At 34.3% G+C, this 18,626-nt stretch overlaps 1 protein-coding gene across 1 annotated transcript; it reads left to right on the top strand.

Moving 5' to 3' along the window:
- Positions 1-314: 314 nt before the first annotated feature.
- On the top strand, positions 315-14,276 carry LOC123659475 (puromycin-sensitive aminopeptidase). Its single transcript, XM_045594686.1, has 12 exons — positions 315-745; positions 829-1,790; positions 2,193-2,382; positions 2,468-2,581; positions 3,239-3,373; positions 5,072-5,164; positions 6,576-6,725; positions 7,764-8,041; positions 9,177-9,396; positions 10,740-10,862; positions 12,590-12,798; positions 13,523-14,276. Exons 1-12 carry the CDS (start codon positions 341-343, stop codon positions 13,530-13,532), a joined length of 2,889 nt encoding a protein of 962 aa, XP_045450642.1. The 5' UTR covers positions 315-340; the 3' UTR covers positions 13,533-14,276.
- The last annotated feature ends 4,350 nt before the right edge of the window (positions 14,277-18,626 follow it).

The raw sequence follows: 18,626 nt of genomic DNA, 5'->3' as shown, positions 1-18,626 counted from the left end.
TTGGCATTGAATGTGTTAAAAATGTGAGATAACCATTTTAATAACCCCCATATTACATTAGTTGTCTATATAACCTTATAAATGTTTAATTATGGATCATTAATACAATAAAGACACATTATATTCATTCACACCATTTATGTTAAAACGTATGGTGATTTAATACAGATTAATAATTATAAAAAATAATATAGCTGTATACTGAGAAACAAGAAACATCAAAAATTGAGATTCGACCGAGAATAAACTTATGAGTGGTGAAAACTGTATCTGGCAGTAAAATATTCTAACACAGATAAATGAAATAACTTTCACTGATAACGTCATTTAATCACGTTCCATGACGCTGCAACTGTTACGCGTTGTGCATAATTCATTTGCATTTCGTTTTCAAAATTATTGTACTAGTAGTCATCGTAATCTAAGCCGCCATTGCAAGTTATTACGTAGTCAATACCGTTATACGGAGTGCGGAGGGGGACATAGACGTACGAGGGGAGTTCGTATGAACGGTGCGGGTGCGGTTGGAGGCGTTGGAGCACGAGTTTACTCTGTCACTCGGTCATTACGGTATTTCTCTGTAGTGCGTCCCACATTTACGATTTTGAAAGAAAAAGTGACAATGCCAGAAAATAAACCGTTTCAACGTCTTCCAAAAAATGTCGTACCTAAACATTACGAACTGCATTTGGTACCAAATCTTGAGAAATTTACATTTAATGGAAAAACTAGGGTGAAAGTATCGGTAAGTAGAAATTTCATCACATTGTCGTTATTGCAAACATCTTGTTTCCGTGTGACGTGCTTCACCGACGCGTTTTTTTTCAGATTGTTAACTTTACCAAAGAAATAGTTCTAAACAGTTTAGATTTGGTATTAACAAGTGTTAAACTTCAATATGGTAAAGGCGATTCATTTACAAGTCTTAATCCGGTGGAAGTACGATTGGAGCCCACAAATGAAACTGCAGTTATTGTATTCGATAAAACGCTCCCCGTTGGCGATGCTTTTCTGTACTGCGAATTTACCGGAGAAATTAATGATAAAATGAAGGGGCTCTACCGTAGCAAGTACTTAACCCCAGGCGGTGAAGAACGTTATGCTGCCGTCACACAATTTGAAGCGACTGATGCTAGAAGATGCTTTCCTTGTTGGGACGAACCAGCTATTAAAGCTACTTTCGATATCACGCTAGAAGTTCCGGTCGATCGAGTAGCGCTTTCAAACATGCCAGTGAGAGAAGAAACAGTTAAGGATGAAAAAAAAATCATGAAGTTTGATACTACGCCGATAATGTCGACATATCTTGTGGCCGTTGTGGTTGGCGAGTATGATTATGTTGAAAAGACTTCACGCGATGGAGTGTTAGTTCGTGTTTACACACCTGTGGGAAAAAGTAAACAAGGTCTATTTGCTCTTGAAGTTGCTGCTAAGGTGTTACCCTATTACAAGGAATACTTCGACATTGCCTATCCCTTGCCTAAAATAGATTTAATAGCCATAGCAGACTTTTCTGCTGGTGCCATGGAGAATTGGGGGCTAGTAACATACAGGGAAACATGCCTACTCGTAGACGAGGAACATACATCTGCCGTTAGAAGGCAATGGATTGCTTTAGTTGTTGGCCACGAACTTGCTCACCAGTGGTTTGGCAATCTTGTTACTATGGAGTGGTGGACTCACCTTTGGCTAAACGAGGGCTATGCTTCCTTTGTGGAATTCCTTTGTGTTAATCATTTGTTCCCTGAGTACGATATTTGGACACAATTTGTAACGGAAACATACATAAGGTAAAGCTTATGTTTATTTTTTTCATATGTTGATGCCAATATTATTACATTATCATTTACTTAATGAGACTAATATATACAAATATGTTTATCTAAAACATGTCATTGCTCAATTTTATAATTTTTCATTTGTGCTATAATTTTATCATAAATCATATAACATGTTTACTTTTGGATGTAAAAATTATGCAAATGTAAATAGTATAAGTACAATTTTTTTTTGTTGTATTTGCTTTGTCATGCGTTAACAACAAAAACAAATAAAGAATTGGAATAATGCCAATTATAAGTAGCTTGAAGGGTCAATCACCTATAAATTACCAGCATATATTTGGCAAATTTTCAATTATAATGTACAATTATAACATGACATAGGAATTTATATTTTATTTAATTATACAGAGCTTTGGAATTGGATTGTTTGAAAAATTCGCATCCTATTGAAGTACCTGTTGGACATCCTTCTGAGATAGATGAAATTTTTGATGACATTTCATACAACAAGGGTGCCTCTGTGATACGCATGTTGCATAGATATATTGGTGATGATGATTTTCGCAAAGGAATGAACATTTATCTTACAAGGCACCAGGTATAATTACAAAATAATTTTCTCTAATTTTATTTAATCAAGATATTATTTTAGACTATAAAAGATAATCTAGTTTTATTTTTAGTATAAAAACACATTCACTGAGGATTTATGGGCAGCCTTAGAAGAAGCTTCTAACAAGCCGGTAGGAGCTGTGATGTCAACGTGGACCAAACAAATGGGATTCCCAATGGTTGAAGTAAATATTTTTAATAATTATAACATATAAGTGTAGTAAAGCAAGAATTTTCTGTTTTTATAACATTATCGCACTCAATGTGTGCCCTTGTAGCACAATCATACATGTCAAATGTTAATAACTCATTGTTATCAACAAATGAAAGTTAATTTATCATGAAACACTTGGTGTGTGTAATTACAAATTGTACTTATCTACATATTTGTTCAATAAATAAGAAATTGCTTTGTATGTGGTTTATGATTAATTATCACAGCATAAATAATGTTTTATTACTTAGCTTATAAAATCTGACAGTATAATATTGTTAGATTATAAATATCTTGATTATTTCATTAAATTATTAATACCTAATTTTATTCGTTTATGATATTAAATTGTTGACGTTTAATTGAAACTGTTTGTGTTGATGTTGAAAACTTTTTTTATAATATATAATAAATATTTGGATTAATAATTTTTTAAATAATAATATATAATAGTAACATTTCATAAATTGAATTTATAAACTGTTCATATTTGGTGTCAAATGCCACATTTTGTTTTTTAGTGTTTATCATATTTTTTTCCAATTCATTTTACTTAACCATTTTATAATATCACAATATAAAACAAGCCACATATAAAATTTACATAATTATTAATAAATTATTTTAGGTCAGCTCTGAGCAGAGAGGTGTAAATCGAGTGCTAAAATTGAGCCAGCAAAAGTTCTGCGCTGATGGTAGCCAAGGAGGTGATACATTATGGATGATACCGATTACTATCTCGACCCAGGAGCAACCTTCGAAGGTAATTTGTTATGAATTTGCCAATGATGCCAAGGTTGATTTGATATTCATATCACTGACACTGACCCATATTTTGATATGATTTCCTGTCTGATAAAAAATATCAATAATGATATACTTTATTTAGTATTTGCTTATACTTAAATCAATTGTTAAATTTGTATTTTACATAATATGGTGATAAAAGATGTCAACTATTAATTATTGATATACATCAGTATTTTAGAATTGAAAGGTATATTTTAAATATCTGTAGGTAGCAAAAAAATTAAGATTAGAAAGCATAATTTGCAATATTTTTTTTATGTAAACAACAAAGTATACTAATTGACTAACTGTACTTTTATGACTTAACTAAATGTACTTTTATGACAGTATTTAATAAGATTATTGTGTAATGATACTGAATACAATTAGTTATGTTATAAAATCTCCTGACTGCTAATCTACTTATTTAATACTAATAACTTCTTTCTGCTAACCTCTTTCTTTAAATAATATTATTCATCTGAAAAGTAATACAAATATTTCAATAAGAATGTAAGTAATCACAAACCTCTACCAAATATGTATATACAAAATTCTGTGTTTTTTTTGACTAACGAGTACTGAGTATGTTCATTTCAGATATTGACAGTGTGAGGGGTCAGTTTTTGGGATGGGACCTTTGTTCTTATTTTGAAATTTTAAAGGCCTGTTCATATTGAATACTTCTAAATTTTACTATAGAGAAAGTTAAATATTAAATTAATAATATTTATATGTAAATAATTTCATAAATAAATAACAGTAATACGATATTGGTTATAGTATAATATTATGCACAAGAACATATAAATAAAATAATTATTATATAATCATTGTAATAAATAATTCTTAAAAACTAGTCATCATTTCTTCTGATGAACTTTCTGCAGACACGTAAATAATAAACTGCTCTAACATATTTTTCATTATTCATATCAATCATGATTGACTACACTTTATAAAAAAGAGTTTGAACTTAATCAATTTTATAACTTCTGTTTTTTGCTACTTGGACTTAGCCATCTGGTCTACGACAAATTTTTCAAAGCAATCTTTGTTTTGCTTTACTAAATCCAAAAGTTGGAACTGTAACTTTGACTGTCACAAGAAATATTTTTCGACTGTAGCCATTCAATAATGTCTTGTTTGCGAGATGGAGTTGTAGATGCTTTGTGTAGTTTTCGAGAATGATAAGATGCATTATCTAAAACAATAACTACATTCTCATCCAATTTAGGTAAAATGTCTTGGAAAAAAATTTTTAAACAGTTTGGTTTAGTTGTGGTTTTTTTTTTTCAATCTTCTATAAATCCATTAACACTACCGATATGTACAATTATGATCCACATAGACGGGAAACCAGAATATTCCTTTATGATGTTCAGGAGTGTATCTAATGCAGGTATTTTATTTTGAAAATAAAGTTCGTGGACCGCATTTCGTAATTACTAGTTCCCACACTAAAACACGTGCTACGCGCAGGTAGTCACTGAGTCAACTAAGTGTGCAAGCAACTACAGTGTTTATGTGAAACGGACTCTTATGTTGATTACGTAGATCAATAACAATGTAGTCAAAATTTTCGGTACTCGTTAAAAAATACAGACTATAGTACTACTATAGTACATGAACACTGTATTAGTACAATCTTACACTTTATTCTTGTCAACAGGTTGCATTATCTACTGTACTGGAGAAGCGATCACAAGAAGTGATATTGGAAAATGTTGCAGAAGACTCATGGGTTAAGCTTAATCCTGGAACGGTAATCTTTTTTTCTATATACAATTATATAAAAAAAATTCAAATTTTAAAAAGCTGTTATGTGCATGTTTGCCCATACTAGTTACTTATGTAAGTTAGTGAAGCAAAAGCAGAGTATGATTCATAAGGAATAATATTAATTATGATAGCCTGAAGGAAAATAAACTATTTCCATCAGGCTGCCTAATTTTAGAATGTAAATTACAAACTGAAATGGTAAGGATTTGGTCATTTTAACAAACCATCAAGCAGACACTGTGGAATATTAGAATGCGGATATTGATACACAGGTGATGGTTATAGAAGGATATGAAGTTTCTGATACGGATATGTATATGTAGATAGTAGTGTTACACCTCTTTTGTTTATGTATAGAATTTTATTTTGCGCCATAGTATCCCTAATAAGTAATAATCCCTAATAGTAAATATTTTGCGCTTGGGATGGAAATTTGTATTTGTGTAAATATTGTGTCCGCTTTGTGGGTCTCCCCACCATGCTTTGGAAAAAAAGTTATCCGTCGGCCCGATTGTTTTCACAGACACCTGATAGCAATCGTTATTCATAGTAGGAAGCATATCCGCCAACCCGCTACAGAGCAGCGTCGTGGATTAAGCTCCAATCCTTCTCCTACATGGAGAAAGAGGTTTATGCTCAGCATTGAGAGGCTAAATGCGTGTGAAGTAGCATCTTATTTTCAATAACATTTAACGTTAGGCATATCATCTTCAGTACATTAAGATCTAATTGATCAATAGTAAATAATGTAAAAAAGTAGCGTTTTTCTTTGTTTAAACGTAGTAATTGAATACAGTACTCAATAAACCATTTAAAAAAAATTGCGTTAGAAAGACTTATTCGAGAATGTTTACAGTCACACAATAAGACAAGTTAAGGCTTATAGTAGCACAACAAAGACTAAGGATGCGTTTCGAGTGACGCGGAGCTGGGCGGAGTGGAGCATAGAAGAGTAGTAAAGTGGCAATTGTTTGTACTGAAGCGGCCCCCGGCGACGTGTTTAATAATAATTGTTTGTACTGAAGGGTAGGAACCCTTCTTCTGCACAGAGAGTGAGGGCTATGCTCAGCAGTGGGATGTTAAAGGCTGAATGAATAAAAAAAATAGTGTCCCTAATAGACGTGTATGCGCGTTTGTAGTAACCCTACTTTCTGCTCTAGGGCCTTTTAGGTTTGATTTCTACCCTGAGACTGTGTGTAATATTATATTTATTTATTATAATATATGTACTATTTATGTGCATGTGTATCGAAAGAAAAATGTAGCTATATCAGGTAGCTGTTACTTATAACACAAGCATAAAGATGCTAGGAACAGACGATCGTGTGTGTAAGTTGTATTTAAAGTAAATAAACAACGGAGGCAGTATTAGGGCTAACAGAGCGTGTGCGCAGGTGGGCTACTACCGCACGCGCTACCCGGCCGCCATGCTGGAGCAGCTGGTGCGCGCCGTGCGCGACGGCTCGCTGCCGCCGCTCGACCGCCTGGGCCTGCTGGACGACTGCTTCGCGCTCGTGCAGGCCGGCCACACCACCACCGCCGAGGTCCTTATCTATAATATAAAAATGAGTCGCTGAATGTGTTGCTAAGCGCAAAACTCGAGAACGGTTGGACCGATTTCGCTAATTCTTTTTTTAAAATATTCCTTGAAGTACGAGGATGGTTCTTACGGAGAGAAAAATTCTAAAAAAAAAAAATTAAAATTTCCTGAAAAAGTCTAAAAACAACACTTTTCTATACTCCCATACAAAAGATTTGTGATAATACTTAAAAGTCAATTTGAACTTTAATACCATACAATAAAGTTTGTGTTAGGCGATACGAAGTTCGCCGGGTCAGCTAGTTGTTCATATTATTGCGTGGCGAGCAAGCGTACGGGCCACCCGATGGTAAGCGGTTACCGTCGCCCATAGACGCCTGCAATACTAGAAGCATTGTAAACGCGTCGTCGACCCTACTTCCAATGTCCCCCAAGAGCTCTGGTCACCGTACTCACCACAGGAATACAACAGAAGCAGTATTTATAAGATCCGTCACTTGCTTCCTTTTAGCTATGTCTCATATGTACTGTGACGTTGTTCAGCATATTTAAAAAAAAATATAAATATAAACTATATAACTGTCTATTCATAGGTATTTATGGTTAAAATATTTAATTATTTAAATAATATTAATATCATATTTTTATGAATACATCAGAGGCTTTGAGCTCTATCCCGCTGCCCTTAATTTTTTAAGTCTAATAGGTATATTTAATTACAAATGTAATTTATCAAAAAGTATCAGTTGGCTTGTATCTGTTATACATTAAAACTGATGACTGTGTGTATGTTAAAGATATTTAATATTTTATTTCTTTATTACATATACTAATCGAATCAAAACAATTATTGGCATCAAAGAAAACTTGTGTGAAGGTTTTAGCATTACCTAAGACTAGACTAATTTGATTAAGATTTACTTTATCTTTATAATAATTGGCATTTTTTATTTGGTCTATTTCAATGTTTAGTGTTTTACATCTGTAACTACATCTTTGAATTTTCCGAGAGTTAAAAAAATCATTCTGTATATATTTACAGTCTCTGAAACTAATGGAGGCGTTCACTGACGAGACTAACTTTACCGTTTGGTCGTCTATATCAAACTGCCTATCGAAGTTAAGCGCTCTGTTCTCTCACACGGAGCTCGACAAGCCGCTAAAGAACTACGGAAGGAAGTTGTTCAGTAACGTGGCCCGGCGACTGGGCTGGGACGCCGAGGAAAAGGAGAGCCACCTCGACACGCTGCTCCGGAGCCTAGTTCTGAATAAAATGATCAGCTTCGAAGACCCCGAAACTATCAAGGAAGCGAAAAGTCGGTATGTAAAATTATTTAATAAAAAAATGTCGATTAATTCCTTCAAGAATATTTCCTTACTACTAATTAAAATAATTAAGGTACAAATAATTTCTACCCTTAAAAAATCTTAACAGAGTAAACAATAGTTAGTAAATAACTATGTTGCTTTGCCTCTGGCTATGTCAACGCTTTAAACCAAGTTGAATAAAAAACCACAATTAATTGAATACAGATATTTAAATATGTAAATAATTGTATTTGCTCGCAAAGGAAAATTAAACCGACTTCAATTACATCGACAAGTAATACAACGTAAGTCGACCAAAAATTAGCCTAGACATATGCATTATTAGAAAAACTTAAAAAATACTTGACAGGTCTTGGTTAAATTTAAATGGGACCACATGACAAGCACCACTTTTCGATTAAAAAAAGAATCATCGAAATCAGTCCACCCAACTAAAGGTTTTCAGATGAAAAGAATAGTCAAGTAAATATGGTACTTAAAAAAAAATACAGTCGAATTGTAACCTTCTTTTTGTTTGTAAGTTGTTTGGAAAAAACTGTGTCCCGATCGACATTTAATGATTCCTACTCTAAATGAATCCTTTTTTTTTCTACAACTTTCTGTATCGTAACCTATAGATAGATTACCTTCAACACTACAAGCATCGTAAGCGCGTCGCCAACCCTACCCTCGACCCCCCCACCCCCAAGAGCTACAACAGTACTTGAGAGCAGTGCTATTTAGCTGTGATCTTTAAGGATTAGATCACACATGGGCTGAATATTTCCTGCATTGCCATACCTCAATAAGTTTTTATTAAATACTAGCTGACCCGGCGAACTTCGTATCGCCTAACACAAGCTTTATCGTATGGTATTAAAGTTCAAATTGACTTTTAAGTATTATCACAAATCTTTTGTATGGGAGTATAGAAAAGTGTTGTTTTTAGACTTTTTCAGGAAATTTAAATTTTTTTTTTTAGAATTTTTCTCTCCGTAAGAACCATCCTCGTACTCAAGGAATATTTTAAAAAAAGAATTAGCGAAAGCGGTCCAACCGTTCTCGAGTTTTGCGCTTAGCAACACATTCAGCGACTTATTTTTATATTATAGATAGTAAGTGGGATATAACGCATGTCGCCCGGCAGGTTCGAGCGGCACATGGCGGGCGAGTGCGCGCTGCCGGCCGACCTGCGCTCGGCGTGCTACCGCGCCGTGCTGGCGGACGCGGACGAGCGCACGTTCGCGCGCTTCCTGCAGCTGTACCGCGCCGCCGACCTGCACGAGGAGAAGGACCGCATCAGCCGCGCGCTGGGCGCCGTGCACGACCCCGCGCTGCTGGCGCGCGTGCTCGACTTCGCCATCTCGGTAGCTACCTCTGAATATACACATATCACTCAATATATATATATTCTCGGTTGTTATCATGTACACCTGATAGCTATCGTTATTCATCATTTCAGCCGATCACAGTCCACTGCTGGACATAGGCCTCCATAAGTTCACGCCAAAAATGGCGTGAACTCGTGTGTTTTGCCCATAGTCACCATGCTGGGCAGGGGGGTTGGTGACCGTAGGGCTGGCTTTGTCGCACCGAAAACGCCGTCTTCGGCCTGTGTATTTCAAAGCCAGCAGTTGGATGGTTATCCCGCTATCGGTCGGCTTTTTAAGTGCCAAGGTGGTAGTGGAACTGTGTTATCCCTTAGTCGCGTCTTACGACACCCACGGGAAGAGACAGGGTGGCCCATATTACTTACTACCGTAGCCACACAGTACACGTCACTCATAGTAGGGAATATATCCGCCAACCCGCATTGGAGCAGCGTGGTGGATTAAGCTCTAATCCTTCTCCTACATGGAGAAATAGGCCTATGCCCAGTAGTGGGATATTACAGGCTGAAGCATTACCTTACCCACAAGTGCAGTTGTCCAAATGGTAGCGGCATTAGAATGGTTGTGCCGGCAACCTTTGTATTGGACCCCTGTCTTGCAAGCTCATCGGCGGCATCGTTTCCGTGTGATCCGCTATGTCCTTTTATCCACTGGAGGATTACCTCATTATGTGAGGCCAATACTTCCAGGGTTTGATGACATTCGTATATAAGACTAGAGTTAATCGAATTGCTCCCTAGTGCTTTAAATACAGCCATGCTGTCAAACAGTACACGGATGTTGCAATCCTTAATGCCTTTTGACAGGACGGCGGTGGCTGCGTGGGTTATCGCAACACACTCGCATTAGAAGATGGAGCTGTGTTGGCCCAGCATTAGTGATGTTGTTGTTGTTCACCTTTGTCTTGTCTGTCTTGTCTGTCTTGGTGCGCCTTTTTTGCGTGAAAAAATTTAAAACATTAGTGATAATTTGATATTAAGGTCTTGTGAGTACACTCCGGTACCGGTGCCAGACCCTATTTTGGAGCCATCCGTGTAAATGCGGACTAGCGCGTAAGACGGACTGGTCTCTTTCAAAATATGTTGTTTGGGAATCCTATCACATGGAGCAGCAGCAAGTAGTGGCTCATAGCTCACAAGGCTGCTCCAAAGCTTATTGTGTGGACCCTCCTGGTTGCACCACAAGCCTAAGTTTTTCAGCCTGATAGCTGATATAGCCGCTTCCTGTTGTATTTACCCCCCTTGCTATTTGATTGTAAATATCTGTAACTGATTTGTAATGAAATACTTATAAATCAAATTTTATTTTATTGTCTCCAGGATGAAGTCAGGGCTCAGGACACAGTGTTTGTCATTGTCTCAGTGGCAGTTAGTAAGAATGGACGTGATCTAGCCTGGCAATTCTTCAAGGAACACTGGCAAGAGTTTATGGATCGTTATCAGGTAAACCAGATACTTAGTTCGGTCTTACTTATAAAAATCTCGTTAAGCAATACTTAGCCAATGCTTAGTTAAACCGCTCTTAAGCTATAAATCCATGTTTAGCTTTTGTTTACTTATAAACGTTGATTAGCTGTTACTTAGTTAAGACACGAACAAAGAACGATACGTAGATGGTTGGCACAGATTATACCTAAAATAATCTATTAGATAGAGAAATTGAATGAACGAAATTGTTAAAAGTTCTATTTTTTCCATATTATATCATCTATGACAGTGTCCGAGTGTCGTGAATTTGACAGATAACGCTCACATATTTTATAGCAGGAATTTCTATCTAAATAATTATTTATCTTTCATTTTTAATAGTAGTACTTATTTAATTTTCAACATTTTCATTTAATTTATTAAAATTAAAAGAAAATGAATGGGTTTTATTGTGATTATTGTATTCTAATTAAATTGTCATCTATATACCTAAATAAAATTGATGTGGCTGTTTGTAATATTAAAATAACCGCTTTTTGGAACGAAGTTCCTTACGGCAGGCTTAACATTTGGCTGGGCAACCAAACTGAAAAAAATGTGATACTAAACCCGTAAGAAAAATATATAACGGAAGTGACGTAGTCACACGACTGTATAATATGACGTTTGTAAAACTAAAATATTACTTACACACTTTACACACTTTTTTAAAATTATTTATGTAATTTTATACTGTCGACAAAAATAAATAGACATATGGTTTTTTATTTCACTTAAGTTTGAATTATTATTATTATTATTATTGTTATTATTTTGTTTGATTTATTTTATTTTACGGTATTTGTTATTTTCTAAAATACTAAATTTCCTAAATACTTTTATGTACTTAATTAAAAACCAATCAACAAAATTAAAAAAGCACCTGAAGCACCAATATTTAATCATCAGTCTTCTTCAGAATTTTGCTCAATTAGATTATACTTGAAATTATTAAGGATAAAAATGAAGACCCCACTCCCCTGCTGTTCTATCTAAAGTTAAATAAATAGTGAGTATAACAAGGTATTTGTAGAGTTTGAACTTGATCTTCGCTCTCGATCCACGTTTTGGATAAACTATTATGTGTATCATTTCAATAAGTTTATAATACATTTCAACTTATCTAAGCTTACTTTTTTTTTACAATACTGTGGGCATTTGCGTAAAAACATTTAAGATGGTAAAAGATCCGAACCTAAGTAAATCTTCACCAAGCTGATAATAGAATAAAACATACTTTATAATTAATGTAGTATATTAGATAATACATTTAAAATGGGTTGCCGAAAAAATCCTGGACTGACTATTTTAAAGTATTTAAAATTAAAAAAAAACTGAGTAGATATGAAACGTGTAGAATGTGCAGCCGTTGGGTTACCTATTATTTACCTAGACGAAATACTGGGTTGCCAACAACCAAAACAGCTGTACATTGGGTGCGTTGCAGCATGTGAATGTAAGTTTGTTTGCTACGCTTTCACGCAAAAATTACTAAACCGATTGTCATGAAAATTTGTACACATATTCTTGGATGTATTAAAAGTAACGTAGGATACTTTTCATTTAAAAAAAAATTAAATGCGAGCGAAGCGGCGGGTAAAAGCTAGTATATTATAGACGTAAAATCGTATATATTTGAAAAGGTAATAATAATAAAGAAGTCGTTACGTACTGTCGGAGCTCACTCACCGTCACGGTCGCAGGGCGGGTTCCTGCTGGCGCGGCTGGTGAAGTCGACGACGGAGAACTTCGCGTCGGAGGCGAGCGCGCTGGAGATCGAGGAGTTCTTCCGCACGCACCAGTCGCCCGGCACCGAGCGCTCCGTGCAGCAGGCGCTGGAGACCGTGCGCCTCAACGCGGCCTGGCTGCGCCGCGACGCGCCCGGCGCCGGCGCCTTCCTGCGCGCGCTCCCGTGCGTCCGCTAGTACTGGCGGGCTACGCCGACACATACTTGTACTAACATTAACACCCCCCGAGCGGAAATCGAAGCTGCGATCGCGCGCTCTAGTCTGGTCTGTTTACCGTGTAGGCCACACGCGTTACACACACCATTACACCGTAACGATGTTGTAACGTAAGCTTTGCGTACACGACAATAAATAACGCGACGACGAGGCCAGAAATACGCGTAACGCGAGTCAAAATTACTGTAAATAAATTGATCCCGTAAGACTGCCACCTTCGCCCTCCTACAGTAAAATGTAGCACTAAAACGAGTTTGTTTATTCAAATTCACTTCAGCCTAATACAGTTTCCTTCTGGATATAGGCCTCCACAAGTTCGCGCCAAAAATAGCGTGAACGCATGTGTTCTGTCCATAGTCACCACACTGGGCAGGCGGGTTGGTGACCGCAGGGCTTGCTTTGTCGCATCGAAGACGCTGCTGCCCGTCTTCGACCTGTGTATTTCAAAGCCAGCAGTTGGATGGTTATCTCGCCATCAGTCGGCTTTTTAAGTTCCAAAGTGGTAGTGAAACTGTATTATCCCTTAGTCGCCTCTTACGACACCCACGGGAAGAGGAAGGGTGGCTGTATTCTAACTACCGAAACCACACAGCAAATTTATTATTTTATTTATTATGTCAAAATTTAAAATGTATAAAAAATATTGTCTAATCCTGCTATTTCTTTTTGCAGAACCAAATAAGAAAAGACTGACATTTCAACGAAGATTGCAAGTTTTTTTTTTTATTCGAGTAAAATGTTTCTTGCATATTTTATTTAATTACTTCATGAACTAATGTTAAAGTTAACTAAAGTATTACCTAATACCACAGCTTAAGTTTTTGTTAATTAATTATTGCTTAAAAAATTAAGTCTTACATTGCCTGATTTCATAATATTAAATTAACTTAATAATATTTCTTGTGTCTATGATGATATTTTGTTTCTTTACACCATATAAATCATTTGTTATTGTTATTAGAATTGCTATATTATATAATTGTATGTAGTTATAAAAGTGTTTTACATATTGCATTATTACAAGTAAGAGAATGCTTTCAGTCTCTTGATTGACTTTCATGAGGCCATACCAAATAGGTATATTGTGTAAATGTGTAAAAATAATGTTAATGTATAATTATTTAGTTTCATTGGTGCTCAGTGCATTTCTATGTTTCGTTTCATTAAAGAATGATATGCATATATAGAATGCTAATAAAACAATCGATAAATTATTCATTTAAAAAATACAATTTGGATTATGTAATTTTTTGCTGTAACTTTCATTATACTTGGAGAGTATAATTCGCCTATGCTTGCAAGAAAGTCTTGAATTTGTGATGTATGAAATGTAAATTGTGTTGAAAGTTACCATCGTTTAGTTTCTCACTTGTTGTTATGATTTTTTTGTAAAACTTATGTTATTGCAATAAATCGTACAAAAGTACCTGCTATCATTTATTAAGTAGTAAGGAACATTGTTATTTTATTCCCCGACGTATTAAACCTTACTATACTATACTTACACTCAGTTTTAAGCCCTAACAATCAAGTTAAATATCAGATTGTTTTGATATTTCAGTATACATAGCAAAAGCAGCTTTAATAATTTTAAAGTTTTGTATTTTTTTTTTTCAAATTGGAAGAACTATAATCAGTTAATTGTTGAAATGTCGAGCGCCATACATTCATTGTTAATCGCGCAAAAAATTTACAAAAAAAGGATATCACACTACACTGTAAAAGAAGATATGTAATGTAAATAGTATTACGCAATTTCATCAGTGTTTAACTAGGAAGTGAATTAACGAGTGCTTATAGGTCCTTAGAAGAATCAATATAATGATAATTCTTTTAAAATGACTGCACGAATTGAAATATCATATACAATTTTTTTGTCTCAATAAAAATACGTAAATAATAGTCATTGTGTAAACAATAATTCTTTTTAACGCTAAATTATTATGAATAATAATTATTCATAAATTATTTATCTTTTCATTTAAGTTCGTATAACGATACTAGCTGACCTGGCAAACTTTGTACAGCCTTCTTTATTTTTTTCTTAAATATAATAATTAATATATCAAAATAAAATATAGCCTATCTTTCAAGTTGGATCGAACTGCACATGGTGTGCGAATTTTATTATAATCGGTTAAGTGGTTTAGGAGTCCATTGAGGACAAACATTGTGACACGAGATTTATATGTATTAATATAACGATATATAAAAAATTCTAATCGAAAAAACAATTACTAAAGGATTTTTGAAATGGACGAAACCAGTTTCGGTTTTTGAAATAATTTTGTGTCTAAGATAAGCGTAATAACATGCGCTACACAAAAAAAAATGAAACGCTATTTAAAACAGTACATCTATATTGCACTATAACATCTCACATACCGTTGTACAAATAAGGTTATGAAATTTGATTTAAAACATTAAATACTATATTACATCACACAACAATAATCTATAAAGTGCATTTATAGAAACCAAAACATAAGGAATTTAGTTTAAAAAGAAACATATACTAACACATAAAATAGCAGCTTAACCGATAAATATTTTGTCCTTAAACACACTGGCGCAAATACAAAAATATAATTATTTAAACGTACACAAATATTGTTATTCTCTTTCAAAAGCATTTTTTGTTATAAAATAATTGTTTATCCAATTGCAATAAATTACATAAAAAATGACACATGATACGTGACAGTTTGAAAATAATAAATATTTTCATATACGTAGTTTATTGCTTTATTGTTTTCATTACAACCATCAAGATAAAGGTAAGATATATTTTTTTAAACAACTTTATATCTACATTATCGTAGTAATTACATTTTCAGTATATACATAATAAAGTGCTTTTAAATACCTTTTTTTTTTCAATTTAAGTTACTTTAATGAATGCTACTTTTCAAACCATTGCAATTGTTGCAACGCATAAAAAAATTGAAAGTTGCTAAAAACAATATGTAAATTTAGCGACGCTACGTTTTAGATGCCTTCTATATCTAAAAAATGAGATATCTGTTCTTTTCAAAATTATTCACATTACATAGGTAGGTATTAATACTAGGTAGTTATGAAGTATGTATTAAAGGTTACATTTTAAATACGACATAACTCTTTTAAATATTACTTTTATTCAGGACACATTTAAATTATGTTCATTCTGATTTTACATATTCCACGACTTGTAAAGTAATACGTACAAAGTTTAGAGGATTAGTATGTACAAGAACGTTCATACTAACTCTATTCTAAACCTGCTAAATACTAAAAAGCTAAAAGAAACAATACATTAATATAAGATTTCTTGCTTGAATATCTGAAACGAGAATATTATTTTAGAAGGATCCAATCATGTCTGGAACACGAATATTTCTTCAAACCTTGTTAAAACCTGTGGAAGAAGAAGCCGGCTTTGCAAATAAGAGGCAGGCGAGTATTGACCTAAGGGTTGTTGACCTCAATACAAATCTAATAACTCCTAGGAAAAGTTGCTTTAAGATACATAGGTTGAAAAGTATAAAGATCGGCTCAATTAAGATTCAGTGTCAATCCCATATATTGTGGATGCAAGCTGATTGTGGTGCAGTCCTATTATTAGTAGGGAAATAGCTTTCAGATGCTTCTACAAAAACATAGATCGTGAAAACAATTCGATGGTTCGATGGAATCTGCTGCAATCGAATTGGATCGATTGGTAGTACCATTCAACACTCAAATGCTGTAAAAAAAATGAGCTTACATTCCGGAATAAGAGCCCGAACTGTAAAGGCTTTTCGTTATAAGAGCTGGGACCGTGCGAGACAACCTAGCGGCAGCCATGCACAATCTGTGATCCTGCTCTAAGATGAACCATATTAGGATAGTCCGTGAATTTATTATGACGATATATCCCGAGGTATCAGCGAGTAGAGCTACAAAGCTCGTCACTCGGAATACTAAAATATGCCTGATAGTACCTTGGAACTCTTTCTGAGGAAGAGCATCCAATGTGAGCTTTTTTCCAGAACTGTCTAAAAGAAATAATTTTTTTTTTAGCTAGATGGAGAATATCTTATCTACAATCGCCACCAAACCTAGATCCAGGTAACATTTACGCTTCGCAAAAAGAAGTGTCCACCGGTCACCTTGAGTGGCACACAGCTCTTTCACCATGGTACTGTAAGTATTTAGGCATGCATCCTGACCGCAGGCATATCTGGAAGAAGCACATTCAAACGAAAAGGGATAAGATACATTTATTTATTATACATTAATCTGAAGTTTAAAAATCTCCATTGGTTTGTAGTTACGAAACTCACAAAGCTAAGCATTGATAAGCTGCTGATCTACTAAACAGTTCAAAAACCCATTTGAACCATTTAATGTCACTACAATGAGTGCAAAACGGCATACTAGGGCTAATATCTTGCCTACCTATTGAGCGCACCATGGTTTCTCAAAAACTTAGAACTGAACTGCTTGTCATTATAAGCATCAAAGAAGTAGCCTTGAATAGTCTTAGGTACAAAAAATGACTACAGAAACACCCAAATTATTTTGAAGGTCACCGACCGATAATCACGATACCAGAAAGTAATCGTCGCGTGAAAAAGCGACGGGACATAATTGACGACTAATGCTGCCGGCAAACCCAACTGGCCGTAACACATTAAAGGGCTGAACTTCAATGGAAATTATGGCCTCTATAAGATGGACCGACACCGCAACTGCTTGTAGCCAACCAGCCGATCGCACGATTAAAAACGAATGTAATTCATACCATACGGTAGGATTGTTTTAATGTATGTGGATCCACAGTCAACATTTTTTAGAAAAACATCTTCGGTCATAAAATAATACAAGAGTTAACACTCTCAAATTGTTTCTATACCAAAAAATATTTTACGTGGTTATAGTCAGATGAAATCATAAATAAAATCTAAATTTTCTACTGCATCAAATAAGGTTTTTATATTAAAATCATACGCCATAGTTTGAAGCTAATACTTTTTAAAACATTAAATTTCTAATACAATAGGGAGAAAATTTATATAAATTACTTTAAACCTATTTTAACTAAACCCCCAATATCTAAAATAGAATGCGGTGGTTCTTTGTGCTCCTTTTCTAGCTAAATCTATAGACTACTTTTCAGAATTTATTTATTATGCACTCTCATTGTTTGTTATATAATATAATTATAACTACGTCTTAAAAAAAAATAATAGTAAGGAAAATTTAGGATACATCTAGAATATATGAATATATTTAGAACACTCGCACACACATGCACACAATTTTCGGACGGTATAGTAATTATAACACTTCAAAGGTTACAGATCTGGTTACATTAAAAATATAACATAAACAAAAGTTATGCAGCGTAAGCCGTCCTGTATTAGTTTTTTTACTGAACAAATTAAGCACTTAATTTTATTACAATTTGACAGAATTAATACATACAAGTAATAAACAAATTATTTATAAGCGATAATACTTGCAAAGGCTGAGTATTTTTATATACTATAAATATGGAAAAACAAATATCCATGTCAAGTATGTTATGAATTTTTATATTAAAGCCAGCTTAATAGGATTACATGTTTTGAATGTAGCCTCTTACATACGTTGTAAAGTATAAAATTCGTGACAAAACTTTAGCACACTACACATTTATGATTAAATTTATCATCATTGCAACTCTTAAGAAGAATATTATTTAAACTTTTTGTGCCTTAACCATTAAAGACTTAGTCAAGGTATTAATGCAAATATTAGACAGAGATAGCTA

This window comes from Melitaea cinxia, chromosome 14, assembly GCF_905220565.1.
Source record: "Melitaea cinxia chromosome 14, ilMelCinx1.1, whole genome shotgun sequence".
Lineage (NCBI taxonomy): Eukaryota > Metazoa > Arthropoda > Insecta > Lepidoptera > Nymphalidae > Melitaea > Melitaea cinxia.
Note: the sequence above shows the minus strand (reverse complement) of the source record. Positions and strands in the feature narration are given on the sequence as shown.